We start from the raw sequence: 27,323 nt of genomic DNA on the forward strand, positions 1-27,323 counted from the left end.
ATAACCTCTCCTTTGAACCTATGCACCATGCTTTTTTGAACCTCATTTCTTGAGCTCATTCCCTCGGGCATGTTATCCCTTTTATCAGATCCCAATTGCTTAACCACCTTTGGTAACTTAAGTCACCTTTCCCTACGGCTGTGACACTTTCTATGGCTCCTCCCTCTTGCTCTTATGCAATGTCTCTGATATTACTTCAGAGAGCGTTTTATCTTTTCATGACTCTGCCTTAGGTTTTTCACCATTTATTCCTTCACTAAAATCCTCTTCCTAGTTACTTCTACATCATTTCCGCGTAGCCAAGCTTTGAAATGACTGTGTTTTTAGGAGATATTACTTTCTCTATAATAGAGTGGAGTTCATGCTCATAGGGGGTGTTGGAGTGGAATGGAGTTGTGGCCTAGGAAGATTGCTATTGCTAAGTTTAGCATCGACGACATGAATATGGTCAAGAACAAGAGCGTGAAATGAATTTTTATTGTGTTTTAGAACAAGGCATGTTCTTGATCCCATTTTAAGAATTTAGAATGAGAACATATACCAAACAATATTTATGTTGCTCTAGAATGCAGTCTAGACCCAAAACCTGTTTTGAAAATGCATACCAACCCCTAAAGTAAGGGGGAACACGAAAGGTTAAAATCCCAAGTCAGCTACCTTGCTACTTGCCATGTTTTTTTTTTTGGCCAAATGTTCTTTGTGTCGGGGGCACAGGCTGTGCCTAGACACATGGGGTGGGCGAAATGATCACCCTACCCCCCCTAAATGGCAGGTCCCTGTGTCTCAGAGCAGGCTACACTGTGGCATAGAGAACATCAACCCTTTTTTTTTTTTTGGAAAAAAGAACACAAACCAGTGGTTAGAGTGGTTTCGACGCCTAGATACAAACCAAAATCTTCGTGTGCAAAAAGACCCTTCAACCCCCAATGAAATCGAAAATCACATCCAAGTCAATGCCTCGGTGCGCACTTTCATTGGCTACCGTGTTGGTGCAGGGGGCTACACGATTGGTTAGCATTCCCTTGCCCTTTATTTTTTTATTGAAAAATTTGTCACGTATTCAGGACTCAAGTATAGGTACATTCTGTCTATGTATGACACCAGATGGCATGAAGAGAACCAATAATTTCAAAATATTGACGATTAAGAAAGATTTTATTTTATTTTATTTTTGTGAACAATTAAGAAAGCATTATTAGGATCTTCTGTATCACTCAATTTAACATGCCCTTGTATCAGGCTGCATTTGAATTTCATGCATGTTAAAATAATTTTGTAGATATTTAGGGTTACATATAGGTATAAGGTCTTTTTCATAATTTTCAAATTGTTTATTTTTTTAAAAACTTCTCCTTGAATTATTAATTATTAGGTGAATATAATTTCATATTGTATTGTTGTTATGGTTAATTTTCTTTATTTTGACATATTTATAATTATTTTATGCATTAATGGAATTCTTGTTAATTATTCAACTTTTTATTTTAGAATATTAAGCATGTATTCGGGTTTTATTATAGGATAAGACTGTTTTTCATACATCTTTTTATAGTATGTAGATCGTCATCAACCACATCTATATTCAACTCCTTCTCTTTAGTTTCTTTCCTTTTTATAGATTCATGATATTAGTGTATTTCAATCATGATTAGAATTTTTTTTTTTTTTTTCAAGCAAAAACCCCACAGAAAAGGTGAAATTTTATTCATTCTAAGGGGAGAAAAATTAATTACAATAGACGCAAGAGACTTTGGACAAGAGTTCTTCCACTACCGGACTCGGGAAAAGAAATAGGCCATTTAGCTTGTTATGGGAATAACATTAAAATTCTTAATATTATACAAGAAAACACAACTATGGAAGCATTGTTGGAGATGCCACATGTCTTGAACAACTAATGTGATTAGATGATTGATAAATCATTTTAATATTTTGACATAAAAAATATTTATTTTTTAAATAAAATTCTAAGGAATCAAAGAAGATTTGGTAATCACACAAATCTCACACCAATCCCAATTGTTAATCAACTTTTGGGACCACAAAATGACGGATATACACAATACACACCACACTCACAAACCCATTCTGGGACTAAACCCATGCACCCCATCCCAGAAGGCACACAACACAATGTTTTTTTTATAATCACACAAATAACACGCCAATCCCAAGACACCACATTTTCTTGAATTTTTATTTGCTGTTGTAACTGGAGCGCTACTGTGTGCATCGAGCGGGCCCCACTGTGCACACATGGCTGCTGCTGCGCCGCATGATGCGTACAACAGCGCTCCAATTACAGCAGCGGATAAAGGTCCCATTTTCTTTTAAACAAGGGAATTCCAAAAGGGTGATATCATGCCATCATTTTTTATTTTTTGGGTGCAAATATCCAACAACTCCTAAGAGCTCTCGATGATCCAAGAATAAGAATCGGATTCCCTTTTTGCTTAAGCATCCAAAACTATATTTGCTTGACAATACATGTGAACTACTTGACAATCTTTTTTTTTCTTTTGGTAAGAACTACTTGACAATCAACATCCATGTTTGGAACCCATGATTTTAAAAATCGTCTCAGAATCGTCGAATTAGGCAATTTGACTCAGAGTTGGTCCTTGATCTATCAAATTAAACTCTTAAGGCCATGTTTGTTCGACAGGAGGATGGGGTGAGAATATTGTGGGATTGTGTTCCACATTGAAGTTGGTTGGGGAATAGGGGTGAGATTCTTTCTTTTGCCATGAACAAACAGAACCAAAAGTCTTTTGTTTTTTATGGGGCTTTGAATAACATAAGGGTGGGATTTTTAAGTGCCACATCAATAGACAAACATTTTATGTTGTTCCTTAAGCTTTTGTAAGTTCATTACCCCAAGTTAAACAAACAAGGTTGGGGTGGGATTTTAAAGTGATACATCAACACTTTCCCACCCCACTTTTCTCGTCAAACAAACGGCCTAAGTGTACTATTGTTTATCATATACACCACATCAGGGCAAGTCTAGCCAAGTCCAACTGATTCTGATCAATTCCAAGATGAGTTGAATCAGAAACATTGGAGATCGACCGTACCCGGTTTTGAGTTTTTAAACCTTGTTAGAATCAACATCTTAAACGCCAAGGGACAATATACCTATCACTAATCATAGGGGCAATTATTGCCACTCTTCTATACTTAGTCTATATTTACTCATACTCCCCTATCCCAGACTTCTTTTCTTATTTCCCCATAAAAACAAATTTCACCTCTGATTCTCCCATGGTATTTTAAAAATACTTAATTATCCTTCTATTTTATATGCCAAATGTTTATTCCTTTGCCCCAATATGTTGATTCAATTATAGGATTGGCTAAATGAGACTTTTATAGGAGTATTTAGAACTTAACATCTTCATGGTTGCCCTTTGTCTTATTCTAAAAAATTCTTCAAGTTTTATGTTAGGGGGGAAAAAAAATAATTTGAAAAGAACTTATCATTATGTCATTATCAAAATTGTCAGAGTTTCATATTTTTCATTTATACATGTGAAATAACATGATTTATCCTCATTAAAAAATATATAGATTTTACTCAATGGGCAAAAAAGTAAGATTACAAAGTATATGACACTTCAAAGGGTGTCAATAAGAAATGGGAAGATGCTCTTTGCACTGGAGGCGCAGGATGCACCCAGACACATTGGGGATGGGCGAAATGACCGCCCCACCCTGAATGACCAAAATGGCCGTTGCATCCCACCCCATGTGTTTTAGTGTAGACAACGCCCCCATGCGCTCCCGGCATCACCCCATGAGAAAATCCCTAGTTTGAACCAGAAAAACACATTAATAAAAGAAGATGCAAAGGGCAGGAAGACAACTCAACTATTGTCTCCTACCATGAAAAGTCTCTCAGGACAAACCAATTGCTCTGGTTTTGCTTGCAATCTCTTCCTGTTTCTAAGATGTCTAAAATTCCCTTCAACTGATCATCAATTTCAATCATAACTCCAATTCACATTTTTTACCAAAAAAACACTTCAAATCACATAGGAAGGGAGTTAAATGGGCATTCACAGATTCACTATTCTCGGATTCCAATCATACGTCAAATCACTTTGGATGAAGAGATTCTTTCTTCATCCTGGTGCTGGAAAACTTTGGCCTATAATGGATAATGTTTTAGATTTTATGACTTCTAAGTTTCATTATTCTCAAGTGGTTTCATTCTCTCTCTCTCTCTCTCTCTCTCTCTGGCCAGCTCGACTCCAAGCCCATTCCTACTTGCAAACTCTCTAACTCACAAGAATTTGGCACCTGGCCACTTGACCTGAGCCCACTTAGGCCCATAGTCATCAGTGAGTCAAGAGCCATTTAACCATCTTTCCCACACATAAACGTCCCCACCAGCAACATCCCGTAATACCTGCCTTGGCATCAAAATTTTTTGGGAAAGAGAATGCTATCTAGTCGCTGCACCGCACGCGATTCCTGTGTCTAGACAAATGACCACTATGTCCTCAAGTATTTTCATCTTTTTATGAGGGTGCAACAGTCATTTCGTGTGTCTCAGTGTCTAGGCACAGGAACTGTGCGCTACACGCAACCAGGTAGCATTCTTTTCCCCATTAATTTTTTTGATATTTATATATACCTTCAAATAAATGATACCGTTGGGCGGCTTGGGCCGGGTTTTTAAAACCCCAGCCTAGGGTGTCAAGCGGTTGATTATGTTTTGGTTTCGGTCAGAGTTAAACCGGTTCAATCTAGTACTAGTTTAAACCCAAAATCAAACCCTTATGGTTAAGTTTTCTGTCCGTTTTGGATCTTTCTTTATCGGGCAGTGGTTGGTTCACTTGGATGTTTCACACTTCAGTATCATGGTGCCTTGTTAGAGGATGTAAGGGGTGCGACCAAGCAAGGATCTTTTTCCCTTCATATATATATATATATATATATATTAAAAATAATGAATTTTTTTTATCAGTTTTTGTCGTGTGCGTGTGCGGTTCAATTTCCAATTTCGGTCAATCTGATTTGATTTCTACAGTTTCATAAAATCCCAAGCTGAAGCCAAAATGAAACGGGTTTGGTTTGATTAATTTTATCAATAGATTTCAATCGGGTCTAACCCATTCAGGCTGGAAATTGAGATCCCTACCGTAGCCCAACCTCACGTCCCCTTAACTAAGCCAGGCCCATCCCAGCCCGAGGTCAGGCTAGGATATATTAGCCCAGGCCAACCTTGCCTTGATTAACCCTGATAGCCTCTATTTTTTGCCATTTCAGGGCTAGGCAGGGCTGCAGGGTCTAGCCCTAGTTCCCCGAATAATTATCACCTTCAATTTGCGGGCACCTCCAATTCCTCTAATAGGGGGGAGTGGACCCCACCTTGGTCAGTGTTTTCAGGCAGGGGGTAGGATGATCATTCCATCCCCATGTGAGGAATTGGAGGAATTGGAGAGGATAACGATTCCTGGTTCCCCTTGGTTTTTTGACCGTATGTATGATATATTTTTGTATACTTGTATATTTTATACTAAGCCCCGACCAAATCCTACACCTAGAAATCTCAACCCTGGTCCAGCCCAGGCCACATCGGGCTCAAGGCGGGCTCAAGCTCGTGCGGGCCAAACTTGCACCCCTAATCAAGGTTAGTACGAGACATTCCCAAGTTTTGCATGAACCGAACAAAACTGAATAAGTTAAATTGAATTATCGAGACCATATATAAACTAGAAAACAATTCAAGAAAATAAATAAAATCGAACCGATTCAGTTCGGTTTTGCCTTGAGGTTATGAAAATTATTCATAATAACCAAAACCGAAATCGAACCGAAAAACCTGGAACCAAACCGATAGATACCTTTACCCACTCTCTCCCCCCTATCTTCCTTATAGACCATACACGTGTAAAGATCCAAAACCTTCCCTAATTGGGTCCTCTTCGAGCAATGAAGATTAGAGGAAGAAGGTCAGAATCACTCATCACCGGCTCACAAGACCTTGTCCTTGTTATTAGGGAGAATATTCCCTGTGCCGCAGCGTAGGCTGTGCCCTAAGCACATGGGCCTACCACTCAGGAGGCAGAGTGGTCATTGCGCCCACCCCTATGTGTCTGGGCGCAGCCTGCGCTGCGGCACAGAGAACAACGCCGTTTGTTATTATTAGAGAAACATTCAAAAATGGAAGTAATAGCGACATATGCTTGAGTTACTCCCCCTAATTGAAAATTGAGATTTATGAATCTGAGGGAATACAGAGAAAATCAAGCATTAATCAATATGAACGTTAGCGATTCAGTTTGAATTTCAAAAAGAAAAAAGAGAATTTCTTTATAAGAAAGAGAAGAGAATGAATGAAGGAGGTATTTCTCTGTATCTAAGCTTTTTTTTCATTCTTTCAGATAGGAGAGAGGAGATTACAGATTATGTCTACAATGGAGAACAAGATCAACACCTATTGGCAACTCCGGCAGTCTCAATGGCTTCTGAATACTCTCTCAGGTAGCTCTCTCTGTCTCTCATTTCTACCCATTACAGAATCTGCCCAGGTGCCGCTACTGCAAGGTCGGGGGAGGGTCATAATGTACACAGCCTTGTCCCTGCTTTCGCAGAGAGGCTGTTTCCAGACACAAACCCATGACCATTTTGTCACAATGGAACAATCTTATCATTGCACCCAGCCCGCCCTCTATTCTTTAGATAAAGAATTACACACAAAACTTGGGTTTTTAAGATCTGTCTTCTACTTTGACATAGAATTGCAGAATATCAATTTAAGGATCATTTACATGTTTGATATTTTATATTTTGCAGATTTGGATGAGAAGATATTGGCCATGATAACCATCATACAGGAAGAAGAGAATTCTTTAATTCAGAGAGATGAAATGTACCAAAAGAAGACATTGGAGCTCATCGAAATGGGGAAAGAATTCCATAAATCTTATCATTTGTTTGCTGAAGCTTATGATCAATTAAGCTTTGAGTCAACTGAACCCATCCAATCAAAATCATTGTCTTTTAAGAACAACCACAGCACTGGAAAAGGAGTCATTGGAAGCAATGGAGATTTCCAAATGGGTAGCTTTGAGAAAGAGAATATGTGGCATGAGCTTAGTTTTCAAGTTTTTAAGCTTATTGCAGAGAATCAAAGTCAGCAAGCTGAGTTGATAAGTAGAAATTCAGCAAAAAGAGAAACCATTAAAGATCTTAATTGCAACCTAGAGAAACAATTGAATGAGAACAAGGTTCTCCATGCCCAATTGAGATTCTACAGGCAAGTTGTGAACAAAAATCAATCTCTGTTCTCAAAATTAAAGCGGCTGATTCTAGGGAAGTTCTTGAGAGTTGATACTCAATGATTTCTGTGTTAGATTACAAAACTTTCCTGAAACTCTATTTTTTATATTTTTTTTATTATGAGCTTTTCTGTTGTTTTCACTTATAAGAGGAAACGATTTTGTTGAATCTGCCAAGGAAATTACTCAAATCAAATGGCAAAGGAAAGAGATAGCTGTTACAACTCAACATGTCCACCTCCAATTCGTGGGCACCTCCAATTCCTCTAATAGGGGGAGTGGACCTCACTTGGGCAGTGTTTTCGGGCAGGGGTATGGTGGTCATTTCTGCCCCCATGTGAGGAATTGGAGGGGATAAGTCCTTTTTTCTTGTTTATTTGAATAATTTCATTGGGTTCAACTCATTAAAATGAAAAAAAGCACAAAAGAAAAAGAGATTAAACCATTTAAAGAGCTTATGGACCCACAAAAACCAATTACATTATGTAGTAAATATGCACCAATAAAATTGAGGAGGAAAAAGTTTTGTAAAACGCCAGCTCAAAAATGAAATTGCACATCCCCTCACATATTCATATGAGGGGGTGATATATCATAAATGTCTCTCCCCATTTTGTCAAATTCCAAAGAGAGTTTCTTTTTTTTTGGTAAATAAAGGAGATTTCTTTATTCACTCAAAATTGCACTCGGGCAATGTAAGGAACCCTCTTCTGATTGAGAAATGGGGGACTTCTTTTTATGGCTCCAACACTTGAATAGTAGTAACTACGAACAATAGTAGAGCTTTCCTATTGACTGAAAGAACACATACTCCTGTCTCCAAAAAAAAAAAAAAAAAAACACAATACAACAACAAAACTGATGGTATGGCCAAATCGTGCCATAACTCTCCTTAAGATCATAGTCACCCTTATATTGCAATAATGGGCTCTTGTGAATCAACCTTCAAGATGAAACAACATCTTTAGTCCCATTAGATGTTACCTCCTTTCTCTCATCCAATATTCTGGATAAACAATCCTACATTTGGTTTTCCTCTATTTTTATTATCACTTGTTATTATGTTTGGCATACTAGGAACAATGTTGTTTAGGGATTAGCAAAGGCTGATCCCAATCTGGTCATTTGGTATGTACTAAAATGATGTTATCAGAACTCAACATCTATACTCCCTCCGTCATAACAGATTCCCCTTCTAATTCTCCATCTTCATGTTCTCCTTTTTATTTGTATGAATTTATCCCTTTGTTTAACTTCCTTGTTTTAACTTGCGCACGAGCATGTAACCTAAGTCTAAACTCATCGGGATGGGCTATATGCATTTTGTTAGATGGCCATTTTGTTTTGACAGCTGCAATGGATAATTTGGATGCAGATCTATTTGGTATTTTGCAGGGGTTAAAACATGTCGGAAAAATTGAAACTTAACATCAAAGAAATTTGGTGCAATAACAAGGACATCTGCTCTATATTACCACCCCAAGCTGGCACATCTTGACCATGAAAGCTTTACCTCTGCTTCTACAATTATTTGATGTCACCATTAATTTTAAGCGCAATGTCTTTTTAGCTAACAAGGATCTTATCTCTATGACTCTAACCAAAAAACTCGCTTTTCATACAATGATGGAAAAACACAATTTTGTATATTTTGGACCTCCTGTTCTTGACAATTTTATTAATTTATATATTTTCTCTTTTCTCATCCAAAAAAAAAAATAAGGGTTTCAAGAGGAAGCAAATATGATTAGAAGGAAGGAGGTGATAAAGGTAGACAGTGATTTGAAGTTATAATCTTATGGGCCTTACAGAAGAAACCCACAAGCTAGAAAGAGGAAGAAGAGTGTAGTGTTAGGCTGTGGGAGTCAAGTCTAGCTTCTTATTAAAGTAAAGCTTCATGAGATACAGAGTCCATTTCAAAACAAAATTTTAGTGGGACAATTGCCATCGAAAAAGAAGAGAGAATCAATCAAGTCCACAGGTTCTCCATCGATTTGTGCACCAACCAGATCCAGCCAGATAAGTTCATCATCTCATTAACCAGTCGAACATAGATATGCATGATTCTGTTTCAAGTAATTGTTATACCAGAAAGGTTTTGCTCTGTTTGGTGACAGTGGGACTGTCACTATTTTTGTTAAATTACATAAAAACACCTGTCTTATTTGACACAAATTAGATCGTGAAGGGCACAACATTGGTCAAAAACAGTGTTGTTTATTGTTATTGTATTGTTTTCAGATTCCTTCCTGCAAAATTTTTAACAGCTGTGGAAAGGAACGTGGGAACTTAAACAAGTCATATCATTATGTTCATATGAGAGAGAGAGAGAGAGAGATTGGAGAGACATTCCATGTGGGGATTCTCAATAGACAACGTGCATTGGCAGCTGTCCCCACTAATTTGCTCCTCTCTTTCTCTGCCTAATCACCATTATCACACTCCATCACTGTCTTATTGACTTATAATATAATGCAAAGCAAGAAGACGACATCTTCAATTCATGCTTACTATAATGAAACAGACCCACCTCCTACTTAGTAGTTAGTACTGACTAAGTGACTACTGACCCTCCACAATGCACAATCCTATGTCTCAATATCTTATAGCTTTCAGTAAATTGGCCTTATCATTCTTCTCCATAAAGCCTGAGTTTTAAGAGTGTCTTGCCAAGTAAGAGAGACCATAGCATATCCTTAGGCGATGTGGGATTTTCTGAGATTCTACACCCACGCTTCCACTTCAGCTATATTCCTGACAACCAAACTCATTCATGATTCTAATACCAATGATATGCCACAAACCTAATCCTACCGATGACACGATATTATCCGCTTTGACAGATGAGTCCCACAACTTTCAAACGTGTCTTGCCAAGTAAAAGAGGTCATAGCATATATATGCATTATATGGCACATCCCCAGACGATGTGGGATTTTTTGTAGTTCTATAACAAACAATTCTGCCCATTCGAAAATGGCAAAATTTCAGTTTTTCTTTATTATAGGTGAAGACTGAAGATAACAACATCACCACTGGGATGCCATAATAATTAATAAGAGGGTTCTCTGAGCAAGTGGGCATAAGAAAGCACACCAATGAAGTACGACAAAATGGTATGCATGTTAGGTTGGTAAGATCATTTCATATTTGGAAGAGAGAGAGATAGACACAGGGGTGTTAGTGTACCCTACCCCAGTGGGTCAGAGAACCTTTTCCCATTTACTTATGTACCCTTGGACACCTTCTTCCACCATGTGATTCTACCAGTACCAGCTGAGAAGTGAGATAGCTTGTCACTGTTACCCTAAGCATTTACAACCTCAAAAGCTTAGAACAGCATGGGCACTAGGCAAGTTTGGTTCATGTATAACACTCATATAATAAAAGATGATAAACTACCTCCCTACCATACTTGGGTCTACAAAAGGCAGTACTCCATACTACAAGATGTCTGTTTCTGCAAAACGTATATACTGACAGAGCCATTAGAGAAAGGACGCAGAGGGCAAACTTTAGAGAGTCCAGAAAGTCAAGAATTGAGGTTCCCTTCAACTTCTTCTCCTTCTTGTTATCTGAAGAGGCAACTGTTGAGACTAAGTGGGACTGGGAAGAACATGATATGCTGTTTTCATAGTTTCCCTTTTCTGAGAGTACGACAAGAAGCATTGCAGAATTCCCATGTTCACTCCCTTCTCTTCCTTTTCACTGTAGCCTTTCCAAGACAGAACCCATATACCTTTGAAGGATTGCTCCCCAGAGAGGGCCAAGATGGGATTTTAATCCATTTTGGATCAAAGCAATCCGGGGGATCCAAATCCCATAACTTTCTTTGAACAGATGACATCAGTATCCATTCAGAGTACCTGCAACTCTCACCCACATGAGCATGTGGTCCATACGGTATCAGATCAAACCAAAAAAAAAAAAAAAAAAAACCACTGCCATGCCCCCCCCACCCTCACCATATCCAGCACAGCCTATACCTTTATCTGTTGGTTAATCAATCAGGGACAAGGATACCCCTAGTACTCAACCAAGCTGATTTCCACAGTTTCTGGGTTTGGCTGAACCAAACTTTGTTCAAGTTCAACAGGAACTGCACAACCCACTAAACAATGAACAACACAGCAAAGACGGGTCATGGAATCTATTTTGATATTTTATGGTTGTGAATGTGGATGAGGAGGTGCTGTCACCAAACTAACTGCTACAAAACAGAGTACTGGTAGGAGAAAACATAAATCATCTTCCATAGCCTTTTGTAGTCTATATTAGCGAGTAAAGAAAAAAAGCTTACCTGTAAAGATGGAACATAAACATACAATTCAAATTTACCACTCCTCTCCATAAAATTTAAGGAAAATAAAGGGAAAAAAGAAAAGAAGAAAAACAAAGACAGAAAGAAAGAAAAAACCTTAAGATACATATGAATCCCCAACAAGGGGAACCAGCATAAGATAAAAATCAAGGTACATACAACACAACCCTCTTAGCATTTTCATTGCTATTCTGAAAATCCGAAGCAAGACGAAGAAATCAAACACATGCTGGTGCACGATTGCAACAAGAATACCTGCTTGTTAAGTCCGGATTCAGGGGCTGAACTGGGACTGATTACAGTTCTCCTACTTATTGCCACTGGCTGCCGCTTTCTTTAACAGGTTTCCGAACTTCTTGAGCAGTGGCTTCTTCTTCTTTAGCTGCTGCTCCTTAGATGGAGAGCTTCCTCCATTGTTCACGCTTTCGGATGGAGGTAACCCATTTACCTGGTCAAAGTTCTCACCATCTGCTTTTGAATCAAGGTCCTCTTCAAAGGATTCCTGCTCAGGCTCTTTCTCTGGTGGGAGGTCTTTCTCTCCAATCTTGCAGTTCTCCCACATCTTCACCTCCACCTTTACTGAATCAACTTCTTCTATTTTCTTTTCCTCTTCTTGGGGGTCTCCATTTTCTAGTTGGGGATTTCCATTCCCTTCTTTGGGGCTTCCATTCCCACTCTCCATCTTTAATTCCACAGGCACCTCAACATCTCTTTCCTGATCTTTGCCTTCCTTGGGTTCCTCAAACTGTAGTGATGGAAATTCAAACACATGCTTCTCCTCTTTTCCTCCATTTCCATTTTCCTCTGAGAACTCTACTACCTTGGGTAGCAAATCATAATCTTTCTCGCTATCAGAAAGCTCTCCATTTTCAACAGGAATCTTCTTGGCAGAAGTTTCTTCAAGCAACTTAGACAACTCCTCCGCCTTCTCAAGAGCCGCAGTTTCCCGAGTTTGGAGGTCCTCGTTCTCTTGAGTGATACTTTGCAACTCATTCTCTTTGTCAAATAATCTCTCCCTAAACCTCATGCTATCAGCCTTAGCTTCCTCTGCAACCTCTTTCAAAGAACTCAACTCTGATTCAGTATGCTCTAGGGTATTCAGAATCTGGGCTCTTTCCTCTTTTGCAGACCAAGCTTCATCCTCAGCTTCTTTGAGTAAACGAATAAGCCTATCAATTTCTCGTTTAGCAGCATAAGTTTCTTCTTCTGATTTCCTTAAAGAACTCATTAAGTTGAGCTCTTTTTGTGCCCATTGAGCCTTGGAGTTCTTGACTTCATGATTGGAGTAATCAAGCGCTTTTGTAAGAAGATCAATCTCTTGTTTTGACTCTTCAAGCAAGGTTTCGTACTTCTCGTTTGTTACTTTCACAACCAATTTCAAATCTTCTATTTGGGTCTCAGAATTTTCAAGCTCAGCTTTATTGGACAAAAGCTTCTCTTTGGCTTCTCTTGCTTCTGCAGAGACCTCATGCAATGCTGAAGCTAAGCTTTCCAATGCTTTCTTACTCTTCTCCTCTTCTTCCCTGGTGATTTCCAACTCATTTATTAGTTTGTTCTTCTCAGCTAGAAGGTCTTGAACACTAGAAGCTGCAAGTTGCTCATTGTTCAAAGCCTGCTTTTTCTCCTCTGTCACAGTTTCAAGCTTAGCTTTCAGAGATTCAACCATCTGTGCCCTTTCCAATACCTCTTGCTTAGCTATCTCAAGATGTTGCTTTGATTCTTCAAAATCCTTTCTCTGTTGCCCAATTGAGAACTCCAACGAATCCACTTTCTTTTTAAGAGAAGCAATTTCAGATTCTGCATCCTGCAATAAACCACTCTTCCCTTCTAGTTGATTCATCAATGAATCAAATGATTCTGATGCAGATCTCTCCATTTGTTTTGCTTCTTCAACCCGACTTTCTAAATCCCCGACCTTCTTCCGCCACTCCTCCACCAAATTAAGGGCAGCTAATTCAGCCTTTTTTGCAGCCTCCACTTCTACTCTGAGTTGTTCAACCAAGGCCTCTGTTTCAACCAATTTCTGCTCAATACTTTCTGCCTTCTCAAGGTCTTGTTTCAGAGAATCCACCTCGGAGTTCAGTTTCTTTATCAACTTAGTGTTCTCATTAGCCTCTGTCTCTGACTTTGAGTCAAGCTTGGCCTTTACCCGACTCAGCTCTTTAGACAGAAGCTCCACCTTCTCAGCATGCATTTCTGCAATTTTAGTTGCATCATCAGCATGGCTAAGGGCCTGGTTTTTTGCATCAGAGGTCATAACTAGCTCCTGCTTCACCCGTTGGAGCTCTTGGGTGGCAGAGAGCAAAGCAGCAACATCCACAGCATGTTGATTCCTCACAGCTTCAAGTTCTTTCTGCCAATCCTCTTCCTGCTTCTGAGCCGCCTCAATACCTGCCTGCTCCAACTCAACAGCTCTGAATTTCTCAATCTCAGAATTTTCCTCAGCTCTTTTTTGAGCAGCAAGGGCCTCACTGAGCTTCTCATTCGCCTCATCAGCCAATCTCTTGGCCTCCTTCAATTCCTCGAGCACCCGAGCCTTCTCCTTCTCAGCAGAAGCTAATCGCTCCTTTGACTTCTTAAGATCTTCCTGAACAAGATTCAACTGAGCCTGTAGTTCTGATCCCTTCAACACCCGTGATTTCTACAAACAAAATCAAATTACAATGTCAATGAGAAAACACATAATGTTTACGACCAACAATAAAATTCAGAAAATTGGATATTCCAGGACTTCCAATTCCACTTACATCAGGAGGAGGAGTAGCAATCTTTGGCTTCGGGGATCGACGATCAATGGTAGGCTTTGAGTCAGCTGATTTTGGGGAACGTTCAACTGAAAGCCGTGAGTTTTGCAGGGGAGAAGGTGAATCAGTATCTGATTTAGCAACAGTCCTGCTTACTTTGTTGACTTTTGGAGTTGCTGGGGAGGTTTTGTTCAGTGAAGCTTCAGGCAAACTGGATCTGTCCAATACCCAAGTCTCATAGTTACACAACCAGATCAAAATCCATGTAGGAAAACAGAAAATGCTAAGGAGCAATTCACCAATAGAGGCAACTCTCTGAACCCAAAATGAAGAAGATAGAAAGGAAAGAAATCCCAGACATGAACAACAGATCAAGCCCACACCAAGATGACCCAAATAAATTAAAAAATAAAAAAAAGAAGAAGACAAGCCCAGATACAAAATCATGACTAGAAAGCAAAAGCAAGAAAAAATATGATAAAAAATGCTTTGAATTCAATACCAATAAGAAGAGAACTGTTAACCAAATTCGTTAAACGAGATAACAAACTCACCAAGCGGGAGTTTTTGGAAGGAGGGTCAAAATGAACAACTTTGATACAGATCAAATCCAAAACAAATTTAAGAAACAAATAAAAAAAAATTCAGAAAACCCTTTTAGAACTCCAAACAAGAAAAGCAGAGAACCCGAGTCAGAATTCATCAATGCAGATCCACCATACCAAATAGAAGTGTAAACAGAACAGATACTAGAAAAAAACTTAAGAAAATAAAAGGTTTAAGTTTGAAACCATAAAATACACCGACTATAAGAACATATCAGATCTGTAATGGTGAGAATACTAACCTGGCTTTAGAAGAATTCATGGTTATATTGATGTTGCAGTGCAGGGAGCGACTGAACTAAAGACCTTAAGTTTTGGAACAGAAGAGCTTTCCACTACTGAAATGCCAACATTGCAAGAGATTTGGTGGGATTTAAGAAGAGCAGAAACATATTTTCTTAGAGAACTGAAGAAAATTTTATCATTTTAACGGGTAATTGTTGCACTTGGGCACTTGGGCACTTGGGCACTTGAGCACTTGGGTCTGTCTCTGGATTCTCTCGAGCAGTTGTTGTCATAGTACCTTACTCATAGTCAGAGGCCCTCCACCCTCTCTCACTCTCTTTCCTGGTCCTTCTTCCCTTCCCTTCCCTTCCCTTTCCTTCTCTCCCTTTTACAGTCTCTTTAATATTCTTTTCAGAAACAAAGCAAGAGAAACTACCAAGATATCCCTGCTTTTCCGAAAAGAATGCCCGTGTTTTGTGATTTGAGTAGCCCTCAAAGTTCTCAAAAATAACATAAACTGCCATTATAACAAGGTGTCTTTGCTATGGACTAAATAGTGCGACTCATAGGTCTCACGTCAAGTCGGGTTTGGTCAGTTTCTTTTTCTCTTGAAACACCATGTAGGTCAATTATATAAAGTTTCTAGTCTAAGTTGAATCGGAGAAAATAACCTCTCATCAAAAATTACGGATCTATTAAAATTTAAGTAGTCTTGTTAGTTGATTTAACCAACTACCGATGTGCCATTTTGCTTTCTTAAGGCAAGTCAGAGTAATTAATTACATAAGTATTACGGAAGCTAGTGACTTAGGATAACATTACGTACCAATACATTCATAGAGTCATTGTCGATCCAATGTTGCAAATTACCATAAGGCTATAAGCACATCCAATTGTAGAGTAACCAAAATAGGGGTGCAAGTTTGGCCCTATCAGCCCTAACCTGCCCTAGCCTGCCTTGAGCCTGAATGGGGCTTGAACTGAATACCATGGCCCTGAGCATGGTTCAAAGTTGGGAATTTCTAGTCCTGAATCAGGGTTGGGCTGAGGCCTTGGGTAGAGCCCGATTTGACCTTGTCTCCTTCTTCTCCTAGGCCAGCCCTTGCATCTCAGCTCCCATCCTCCTCCCTATGGTTAGGACCAATCAAGGTCAGCCCAACTTAGCCCTGAGAGTACGTTAGGGTTGGATTTTTTACGTCTTGAATCAAGATCGGGCCTGGACCCAGCTAAGGGGACTTAGGGTTGGGTTGAGGTTTCAAAGAGCCCAGCCTAACCCGACCTTGTTGCAACCCTAAACCAGATTTTATTATCGGAGTTTCGATGTTTTAGAACTCAATTAGGAGATGTGATAATCCACACATACCCATATTTAGCCGGTTCATTCAGAACGCAAAATAGGGATACTAAGACTTTGTGTGGGCAATTTCGTCATAGGGAAGAGGGAATGAAACACCAAAACCAGGGCAGACCCTGAAAAGCTTCAACATTGGGAAATCCAAGGGTTCTAAGTGGTTCAACCGAGTAGGGTTTGAAATGGGTTTAGTTTCTTTTGGAAAAAAATGGATATGATCGTAATATTAAAGTGAAAAAAGGGGTAGAGCAGTATTTTTAGGTGAAACATTATTTATTCTAGGCACGGGAATCATCAGGTACAAAAAAAAGTAGGAAGCTTTTGGCTTTTCCTTGCCGCAATTAGGGCTTCAGTTACTGCAACTTATTTTCAACCCGTCGCTGTAAATATTTATGTAATTTGACAAAATTGCCCTTAATCCCTTCACATTTCACATTAATATCTTACCACGTAGAATCTGGGCAAAAGAATAAAATCACCTCACAATTTCCAGAGAGAAAAAAAAAAATGGAATCTTTATCCTTTAGAAAGCAAACAAGGAACAGAGGAAGCTAGAGTATCGGGTTTGGATGCGGGTTTACCGGCGGGTTTGGTCAATCAAATAGTTTTAGCATATAATCCTTGTTTATGGAAACGGTAGCTTTTGTAAATATTCGATGTTAATGTTTAAGAAATCCCATATTAAATATTAATCCATTTCACCAAAAAAAATATTAATCCAGTAGGAGTTTTAAAACGGATTTGAGATAATATCCAAATTGGATTAAATGCAAAAGGGGATTTATATTAATGGGCTCCACTTATGGCATAGTTCCAACAACCCAAGATGTTCATTAAAGGATCCGCAATACTTAATCCTAACATTTGTTGATATCTCTTTTTCCCAAATCTTTATTACGTTTAGTGGCTTATTAGCTAAAAGCCTAAAATAGGAGTTCTATATTAAAGGACATTTTCATAGAGTAAGGCTTGAAGGAGTAATGGAATTCATCTAGTTAAGTTGGGCTTGAGTTGACCAAGTCTTGGCCCAATGACACTTCTAGCTTGGTGGAAATGGGTTCTCTATGGCATTGTCAATTTGGTCTCAACCAGAACATGGCCCATTTAGTAATCATATAGAAGTATCATCCACGCCCTTCCTGCATAGAGGGATAAAATACATTATAAGGGGTGACTAGGACAACGCTTGTCATCCTATTAAGGCCGCAGATCACGACACGTGTCCCAACGCATACTATGTCATAACTAATATTAAAACAATATAATATCGAGTGCGGAAAGGAAAATATTACATTCCAAATGATCGTAGTTTTGCTGGAAGCGTATAAAATCAATAATTACAAGATGATCAAAGCCTAGATGATAAATCATCGTAGTTAATCCATTTTTCATTACCATCTAATAATGATTAACAAGGGTATAACAAGAATGTTTTTACATGGGCCTACGCCCTAAAAAAAAAAAAGGGGAACAAGTCCCTAGAGTTCTCACGGCCCGTAGGCGCAATTGTCACAAGGACACCCGTTGCCATGTTCCTCTAACACGCCTCCGCTCCTCCGCACTGCATCATAATCTAAAATTTATGTACACGAGAGGGTTAGCTCTCCACCGAGCCAGTGAGGGGATGGGGATGCACAAACACACTTCACATAGTCCAATGATGCATGCATATGTTAAGTAAATTTTCCACCTAACATCACAACTAAGTCGAGGTATATGCTATCGTGACAACTCGGGAGACACTGGGTCACTTAACTTATCGCCACAATGAAACCTCAATTGTCACGTGGGACCTACGCCGATCGAAGCCTCCAAGACCACTCGCGGGCGCACTCGATAACCAATACTACCATGATCGCCTCTCCCACCTCCACGCAATTCGTACCGATTACCCAACACCTAAACCCTGTTGGTAAGGGTCGTAGCATAAGGGTGTAAAATCCTAGCCACGCTACATGCAAGTCCTATCGTCCCGAGAGGTAATCCGGCGCATCAACTTTTCATCCGGTTTAGTGCCCTGACAAGAAGACGGACTCGATACGTTCAACATGACATTCAACATAATTTCTTCATAAATGTATATAGTGTTTGGTTCAAGACTGTACCCACCGCACCGAGACCCATCAAAGTAAAGCATCTCCAATTAACATCATAACATTCATATATAAAAGTATGCAATATGCGCAAGCATGCTTAATAATTTATAATGATGACATAATATACAATGCAATAATAATATCAAGCCCAAACAACCAAACCCACTCACTATTTGTGTTATGTCCCGATGTTATGAGTTGTCGCCGCAATCAAGTAACACGTCACAAGATGAAAACTTTAAACCTAAATAAAGAGTGCAAACAGATTAATTAAGTAAAGGGACGGATCCCCAAAAGGTCTCCCATTAATCATTTAAGTATAAGGTTTCGTAAGTGAAGTGGTTGCGGGTGTGATTTCATGCCCAAATTCTCGCAACCACATGTAAATCCTAGGAAACCCAGGGCCCGTGATGCTTTTAGTCAAGGTCGGATGCAGATGTGGTTTCGAAAACTGAATCCGAGTGTAAATCCTAGGAAAAGGGGCCCGGTGACAGCTTTTAGTCAAGGTCGGATGCGATGTGATTTAAAATCGAATCCGAGTGTAAATCCGAGCTTCACAGGGGCCTTTTCAGGGAGGTAATTTCGTGGTGGTTTCTTGCAGTGCGAAACCACATGTAAATCCTAGCTAACCAGGGGCTTAGGATAGTTTTAGTCAAGGTCGGTACAGGTGTGTGGTTAAATCGAATCCGAGTGTAAAACCACATACGCAGAACCGAAATTGAAGGGTTTCTCACTAGGGATTCATTTTCCAAGGGGTTTAAAGGTAGGAGGCTTCAAGAAAGCTTCCTCCTAGGTCCATTAGGGTTCTAAGACCTCATTAGGTCCATGTAATCCCATGGATTTAAGAGAAAACAAAGAGAACCTAAATTAGGACATAATATGGTAGAAACCTTAAATTTCTTAAATGGAAAGAGATTACTTAGGCTTAGGGCTTGTAATGGAGTGAAAAACTCCACCATAGTCTAGGTTTAGAGGTTCCATCGATTCCTTAGGTTCCAAGAGAACCCTAGGTCGAATTTCTCCCATTTCCCAAACCCCAAAACCCAAAATAGAAGAAAAGAGATGGGATTGAATGGCTTACCCACCCCAAGGTAGAAGGCTCCATGTTGAGGCTCCAAGAAGTGATCTTCAAACCTCCAACCAAGATTCTCCACCCTTCTTCCTCCTTTTCTCCTTCCTTCTTTCTTCTTTCCTTCTTTCTTCTTTCTTCTTTCTCCTTTCTCTCCTCTTTCTCTCTTCCACGATTTAGGCTAGATGGGAGAAGAAATGAAAATGAATCCTTCTCCCCCTTTGTCTTATTTATAGAAAATGGGCTTGGGTCCTTTAAGTTAAATGGGTCAAATAGTTAAATGGGTGGATCCAAGATAAATGGGTCATTAGGCCAAATGGGTAGTTTAAGTTAAATGGGTCAAGAGGGCTTAATGGGTTGACCCATGGTCTTATTTAGGTACAGGAATGGGTTAACCCATCTTTGGGTCAAATAGAGTTAAATGGGCCTGCCCACAACCTTAATTAGGAAAAGCCCATTCTTAGATGGGTTCATAAGAGATGGGTATAAGTCCCCAATGTACTTCCTAAAGGTACGTGGGACCCGAACTTAAATTATTCCCTTCTCTCATGAAATAGCTCGAGCGGTTCAAGCCCGGACCCGCACTTCGAGGTTACCAAGGAAGAATAATTAATAAGACTTGAGGCTAGAACTTACTTTTCCATTGCCATGGTGAGTCAATGGTAAGCCCGTATCATGATCAATAATTTGTAACGGGTTTGACCACTGAGAACAACTCACCAAGACGTGGCGTGATAACCACACGCACGGGAAGAAATAATAATTAATTATGATCCGAGTGCGGGTATAACAATCACAACCCACTCCATTGGTTCAAATTCATCCCTCTTAGTTTATAGGGAAAAAAGTTTCTCACAATGCCATTGTACTATTGCCCTCTCATATGGGTATTTTGTTTCTCACTTCTTGCAGTGACCATGTAGACCCCATGTAGATTATATCATTCTCCATGTAAATATTGGCCAGCCTCTATCTTGGTCTCCTCCGCTACAGTAGAAGCATAAACTAAACTTAGATGCGTCACTTCGAGGTGGTAAAGGGGGTCTGGGTTTTATAATCTGGAATTGGCAAGGTAAGGTCATCTTAGCGGTCTCTGAACCTGTCTCCTTTTCAACAGTACTATAGGGTGAAGCCCTTGATCTCAGGGAAGGAATGCTTGAGAGTATCTCTGAAGGGATTGATAACGTAATTGTAGAAGTGGATAACAAGGACCTTGCATCCTTCCTCAATCATCCTAACTAGCCTATATCAATTGAGGTATTGAGCATTATACAGGATATTAGTCATATAACTACAACAAAAATGGTCATTTACGACAATATTTTTACAATAGAATTTTTTTCCTATCGTAAAAATACTTTTTTACAATGGAAATTTAATTCTATGGCTAAAAGTCCAGTAATTAACGACCATATGATATTACAGTAGTACAAGAATAAGAAACGACGGATATTTCGTTTTTCGTCTGAATTTTTACTCTATAACGACAGAAATAAATTACCATGGTTAAAAATGATTTGAAATGATGGATATTAATATTCTGTCATTAAACATACATTTTTTACGATAGTAAAATAATACCGTTGTTAATAATTGTATATGTATGTAACCGTGTTTGACATTTTTTACCACCGAACTCTGTTTCCATCCTATTAATATGCTATGATATGAAGGATTTTTTTGGCTACCGTCGTAATCCTTTTTCCCTTTTGTCTTTTTGTTTTCCTGTATTTTTTTTAAAAATTTCCCGCTTCACCCTCTAACATTTGATTTTTCCTGGTTTTTTTTTCCCGTTTCAGTCTTTCGCTCACTCTCTCTTGCGCCCTAACGAACTCCTCTCATCTCTCTCTCATCCTCACCCTTGCCCTCGCCCTCAATCTACCTCTGGTTGCTCTCTTAGTCTCAATCTCTCTCTCTCTCTCTCTCCCCCCCTCTTATATTCTCACCGTCAATATATCTCTCTCGCCTTCTCTATGGGTTTCCAAGAGATCGTTGAGGAGAATAGCTTAGATAAACAAAAGAGGTTCTAGTGATTTAAAGAAGGTATGCTATTTTTGAATGTGATTGTTTCCTTTTTATCTTAACATATTTTATTCTGTTTTCTTCCTTTGAACTTAATTACTGCCTCCATAGCTCTCCTTCTTCTGATTCTTTTGTTATCCCTTGTTTTCTTTTTCTTAACCCTCCCCCCTTTTTTTTAACTAGGGATTCAACCGTTTAATGTCTTCTACATATGTGTGTTCTTGTTGCCTACGGAGTAGAAGGCAAGTCCCCTGTTAATATGATTGAAAGAGAAAAAGATCAAAAAGGGTTGAAGATCAAGCTATTGGGTTGCTTCTCAAAGGAAAAAAAAAAAAAAAACAGTTCTTGAGTACCTAAAGGTTGATCTTTGAAGCAACTTACTAGGCTTCCTTTTCCCATCCTTGGACGCACTTCCTACTTCCATCCATGACTTCCGGATTCCTCCCTTAGGCCTTCTGGGTTTGAATTCATATTGCCCTGTTCATTTTGATACTTTTCATGCGTTGCTTGTTGATTTAAGTGTACATGTAACTCTACTGCAAGTTGGAGCCTACACTCCTCCAAAGAAGGTATCCAGGTTAGCCAGGTGTCAGTAACATTTCTATCATGTCTACAAAGGCCTATATGCATTATAATTGCATTTATCCATATCTCTGCATTTATCTTTATGTATACTATGTGTGTTCTGCATGGTAAATTGTTAGAATAACTTGTGGAATTGGAATATTTCAGTGATTTTCTTACAGTTGGAGATGTTGCTCTTGAAAATTGTGATAAGTCCAATCAAGTATGTACTATTTTCAGTTTAATCCTCTTTTATTTTGACGGTTTGACCTGTTCATACCTTATTGAGACCACAGTGCTTAGTAGTCAACACCTCTTTGCTCAAGTGGTGGAAAGTATTTTAAGCTTGTTTCTCTTCTTTGTCTTCTTCCCCCCCCCCCTCCCTTTCTTTGTAGGGTTTCAAATCTTGGTATTTACTGATTTGCTCAAGTATGCTTGTGTTTTTAGTATTCACTCAAAATTTTCTCAAGGACATTGTGCTGTGTAGAAAATTTTTAAAGATCTGAAAATTTCAAGCATCCATCTAAAACTTATATGTACATAAGAGCTGTGACTTAAACTCTGTTTCAGCTGGTAAAGTCTTGGGCTTGTCGTAGCTGAGATTGGGGATCAAGTCCCACCTTCACCACTTGGCCCTTGGTGAATGTATACAAATCAATTTCGTTTTGACTAAAAAACAACACTGTTTTAAGGGCAAGCCTTGGTGAAACGGTAAGGTTGCTCCGTTGTGACCAAGTAGTTATAGGTTCAAATCTAAAAACAGCCTTTCTGTGAAAGCAGGGGTAAGACTGTGTAAATTATGACCCTCCCTAGACCCTGTAGTGGCGGGAGCCTTGTGCACTGGGTACGTCTCTTGCTAGTGTTTTATTTCCTTCTCTTTTTATTTTAGGAAATTTCTACTTGGCACTTCATTCTCAGCTCAAATTGTTTCTTCTTACAGTCACAGAACAATGGTGGAGGTGTCATTCTCTTTGGATGTTGAGGAAGAAAAGCCATTCTAGGTATTTTTGTAATTTCTTTTCGAAAACTGTGGCCCCTTTATTTTTTTTCTTCAAGTGAGGTTGGGGAAATTTTAATACACTCCTTACGTCATAGTTGTATGTAGGAAAAGATTAATTCCTTATATTCAAAGCGAAGTCTTTAATTTTAAGTTTTTAGCAAATTCAAACTTGAAGTCATTGTTTCTGTCCATGGAGGATTCAACTAGAATGTGGAAAAGGGTTCGGTTATCTGAATGGGATATGGGAATCTATGCTTTGCCAACCCAATCATGCGTTTCTGAAAGGTATTTAAAAGGTACTTCTGGAAATGGATTTGATAATTTCCTATGAAATTGGGGAATTGCATCCCTCACCATGGAAAACAGATTTAGAGTTCCTATTGAAAATCCTATGGTGTTGCATTGTTCTTTGAATAGCGTGGGATAACAGGGATGTTTGCACTTTATTTATTTTTTTCCCCATTTTGTAATGTTGAATCTGAGATGCTCTGAGGCAAGATATCTTCTGTTAATTTGTTTTTGAATATTTGTATCTGAGATTCATTGAATTTGACTGTTGCTGCATTGAAATATTTGTTCCTTTGATGCATTGCATCCGAGGAGATAGCTTTGATTTCGTAGTGATCAATATCTGTGAGTTTTGAAACTTCGATGTAGACAAACCTGTTACCTTCACTCTAACACTGCTATAGTTTACAAGTGCTTGGAATTAGTTCCAATCTGTTTCCTAATTTGAAGCTTCAAGACAGAAGAAATCCCTTTCTCTCTCATCGTATATTATCTTTTAGTAATAAGGCCTTATGTGAAGGTAATGGTCACCAATCACCAAGGTAATCCAATTGTAATTAGCAATTGAACCTCCTACATAGTTTTTTTGGTAAACATTAAACCTCCTACTTGAGACAAGAAGAAAGTTGAGGTAAGGAAGAAAGCAATATCGGTTCAATCTCTAATCGATCCTCGAAAAACAATCGGTTTCAAAGCAAACCAAAACCAATTTAAATTATCTGATAACCATATGTATTGGCATAGGTGGATTTTCTAACCTAGGCTAGCACATACCAAACACAATTGTATATTTAAACAGATGCATTGAATCATAAATACAGCAAGTGGGTTGCTCCTGGACAAAGCCACAGAGCAAAATCCATTTCCTATTTCCTCTCAATTTTTTCATAGAGAATGAGAGAGAAAGGACTTACTATAATAAGAAAAGGACAGAACAGAACAAGTAGACCATGGTTCAAAAAGGATTATATCCAACAAATGGAGTAGTAATCCACAATGTATATACACCCAACTTTACCAATTTGTTATTTCATTTCCATCTGGTGGTGTGTGGTAATTATCTGATTAATTGATTGAATGGCAAGTTATTTTCAGATGACAGTTTTTATCAATCCTAATTAGGACCTTAAATTGAGTTAAAACTTAATTAGAAGGCTTCATTGTTTAAAAGCCAATTTTTTCCCTCTAGAGGATGATAGAGGGAAAATGGAATTTGGTCAGTTGTCATATCTCTGAGATGGAGAAATCACTGGTTGTTTTCATTCAATTTTCAAATGCTGGAGTGTATCTCAGGGACGATGTGGGACCCAAAATAGAACATTAACAATGCTAGAATTTGACTGTCGGTTAATAGTTTTAGAGTGAACTTCTGACAGAAATAACCAACCACCAAAATAAAAACTAGACTTCCTAGTTGAGATCAATACATTGGTTGAAGGTAGGTAGTTAGGGAATAAAACAGTCTTCAATATCTCAGCAAAAGTTAGTGGTTAGATGCTTAGATATAAACAAGTCATGGAATTAGAAAGTAGGATTCAGAACTAGTAACTAAGTAATATCGGAGAACTCAGCTGTTGGATCAGCACCGAAACACCATCACAGGAAGGGGTTGTTGAGTTGATTAAGCATTAAAAAATCTGCAGCAACTGTTTGGTGGATATGCAGAACAAAGAGGATGAAAAAAAATCTCAGCAAGCTCCTTGGATTTTTTGAATCACAAGGGACTGTTTTGTATCCTCCAATTAGCAACTGTTGTAGCCACAGCTGGGTACTCTTCTCAGGAATCAATATGGTTCCCAGTAGCAATGAAACACCTTCGGTAAGATCTCACTTGTTCTCTTGTTAAACAAATCTCTATCTTTAAGTTTTTTGCTTTCTATTTATTCCGTTGTTTTTGGGTTCATTGACCAAGTTCCTTGAGTTAATATATCTTCCATGCGCTCCATTGTCTTTAATTTTTTTGTTTGCTATTTATCTTCTTCTCCCCCCCCCCCCCTAACCCTATCTTTCACATATTAATCCTCTTCAACTTTCATCTATCACCCTTGATTGTCTGAAATATCATTAATTTTGTGTATTCTAAGGTTATGGAAAGGTTAAAAAAAGCAAACCATGAGAACAGAAAAGGCAGCTTTTCTTGCCTATGTACTCCAGCATCTTTGGTGGAATCACGATTGATCCTGCAAGTCTGTAACAATGGTAATCCCCATGGATGATCACATGGTCCATAGAGGACATGATGTTTTCGATACAGTAGCTATAATGGACGGATAAGAGATCGCAACTTAATAACATGTCTGTACCTACCTAAAAACACAAAATAAAGAAAAGAGACGGATTCCCATTCCAGATTATTCCCAGCTAAAATCAAGCTCTAGAAAACAGATTTAGAGTTCGTATTGAAATTCCTAGTTGGATTGAGATTTTCATCCTCAAGGGTGGGCCTTGGTGCTACAGTAAGGTTGCTCCATAGCCCATTGTGACCAAGTGGTCACGGGTTCAAGTCTAAAAATAGACTCTCTGTGAAAGCAAGGGTAAGGCCTCTATGTGTGTGTGTGTGTGTTCTTACTCCTATTGGCTTATTTGGTTTGTAATTTAGTCACAGATTCCTAGATTGTCTTTTAGATAGTTTGAGTTCTAATGGAATTTTCAAGTTTTAGAGGTCTATATAAAGGACATTAAGTATGTTCAGGCATTCTTAGTTTTATAATTGAGTTTTACAACAAACAAATTTTTTTCTCTCCTGCAGTTGGCTTTTTCTTCAGTGCTTTTCTGATTTTTAAGTTAGGGAAACTATGTTTGCTTGTTGCTTCTACATTATTCTAGGAGAAAAATAAAATATTTTTTCTCCTGCTCTCTTCTCCTGCATTAAGAAATAAAGTTGTCTATTTATGGATTTAATGTTGTTTATGGAGAAGATTTGTTTTCTTGTAGTTTCTCTTTTTGTTATGGACTCATTAGATATTCTATATTCGACAACTAGGAAACCTTGATGGTGCAACCTACTCGTTTTACCACTTCAGGAAGAAATTTGACAATGTATGCAGGTAATAGTTCCAAAATTTATGATGAATGGAGGTTTTGACTGGGTTATGATGCAAATCAATCAAGTTAGAAAGGTATTAAACTTTGTTGGTTTGTTTACTGAAGTACTCTATAAACTGATTTTTCTCTCTATTTATTGGGCAGCTGATAATTGAAGCAATTGTAGACTCTCTGGCTTATATTTTTGAAGTCTATTTGTACAGGTAAACTTCTCTACACCTTGAATTTCCTAATATAGAAGTTATCAAAAAATCTGATGGAGCTTGGACTTTTATTTAAAACTAAAAGAGTTCTCTAATGCAGTTTGATGTTAGATTGAATTTTGAATGTTCTCTAAGTCTAGAACTTTGCATTGTGACTTCACTGAAACAGAAATAGAGCAAGTTATGGAATGTAGGGGATCCAAATTTAACACGGCATTGTAGTTGGTGTTTCTTTTCATTTGAGTTGTGCTGGTTGAGAACCAGCATGGCAACATACACTTGGCTCTTTAACTATGTGAGTGAGCTTATCTAATAGAAAATGAAATATTGTTACAGGTATGATTTAAAATCCTTCAACTTTGTTGTTGCAAGAGTGAAGCCTTGTGAATTTTAGCGTTCAGCAACGATGAAATTACTAATTGAAGGAACATCTAATTTGCAAGTGTATATATTTTTCGATTACTTTGTAGGATGCTACTCTCCCCTTGTTCTAGTACTATA

At 38.5% G+C, this 27,323-nt stretch overlaps 2 protein-coding genes across 3 annotated transcripts; one reads left to right on the forward strand and one right to left on the reverse strand.

Moving 5' to 3' along the window:
• The first annotated feature begins 6,228 nt into the window (after positions 1 to 6,228).
• On the forward strand, positions 6,229 to 7,367 carry LOC122645053 (protein NETWORKED 3A-like). The gene is made up of 3 exons (XM_043838404.1): positions 6,229 to 6,276; positions 6,393 to 6,492; positions 6,805 to 7,367. Exons 1-3 carry the CDS (start codon positions 6,229 to 6,231, stop codon positions 7,350 to 7,352), a joined length of 696 nt encoding a protein of 231 aa, XP_043694339.1. The 3' UTR covers positions 7,353 to 7,367.
• Positions 7,368 to 11,699: 4,332 nt separating this feature from the next.
• On the reverse strand, positions 11,700 to 15,414 carry LOC122645862 (WEB family protein At3g02930, chloroplastic-like). Of its 2 annotated transcripts, XM_043839257.1 has the most exons (4): positions 15,202 to 15,414; positions 14,358 to 14,571; positions 12,337 to 14,251; positions 11,700 to 12,222 (listed from the first exon to the last, which is right to left on the reverse strand). In XM_043839257.1, the coding sequence occupies exons 1-4, from the start codon at positions 15,219 to 15,221 to the stop codon at positions 11,918 to 11,920; spliced, it is 2,454 nt and encodes an 817-aa protein (XP_043695192.1). In that variant the 5' UTR covers positions 15,222 to 15,414; the 3' UTR covers positions 11,700 to 11,917. The 2 variants fall into 2 exon arrangements, with proteins under 2 accessions (XP_043695192.1, XP_043695191.1); XM_043839256.1 differs by having other exon boundaries at positions 11,700 to 14,251.
• Between the last annotated feature and the right edge of the window lie 11,909 nt (positions 15,415 to 27,323).

Source organism: Telopea speciosissima, chromosome 11 (genome assembly GCF_018873765.1).
Source record: "Telopea speciosissima isolate NSW1024214 ecotype Mountain lineage chromosome 11, Tspe_v1, whole genome shotgun sequence".
Classification (NCBI taxonomy): Eukaryota; Viridiplantae; Streptophyta; class Magnoliopsida; order Proteales; family Proteaceae; genus Telopea; species Telopea speciosissima.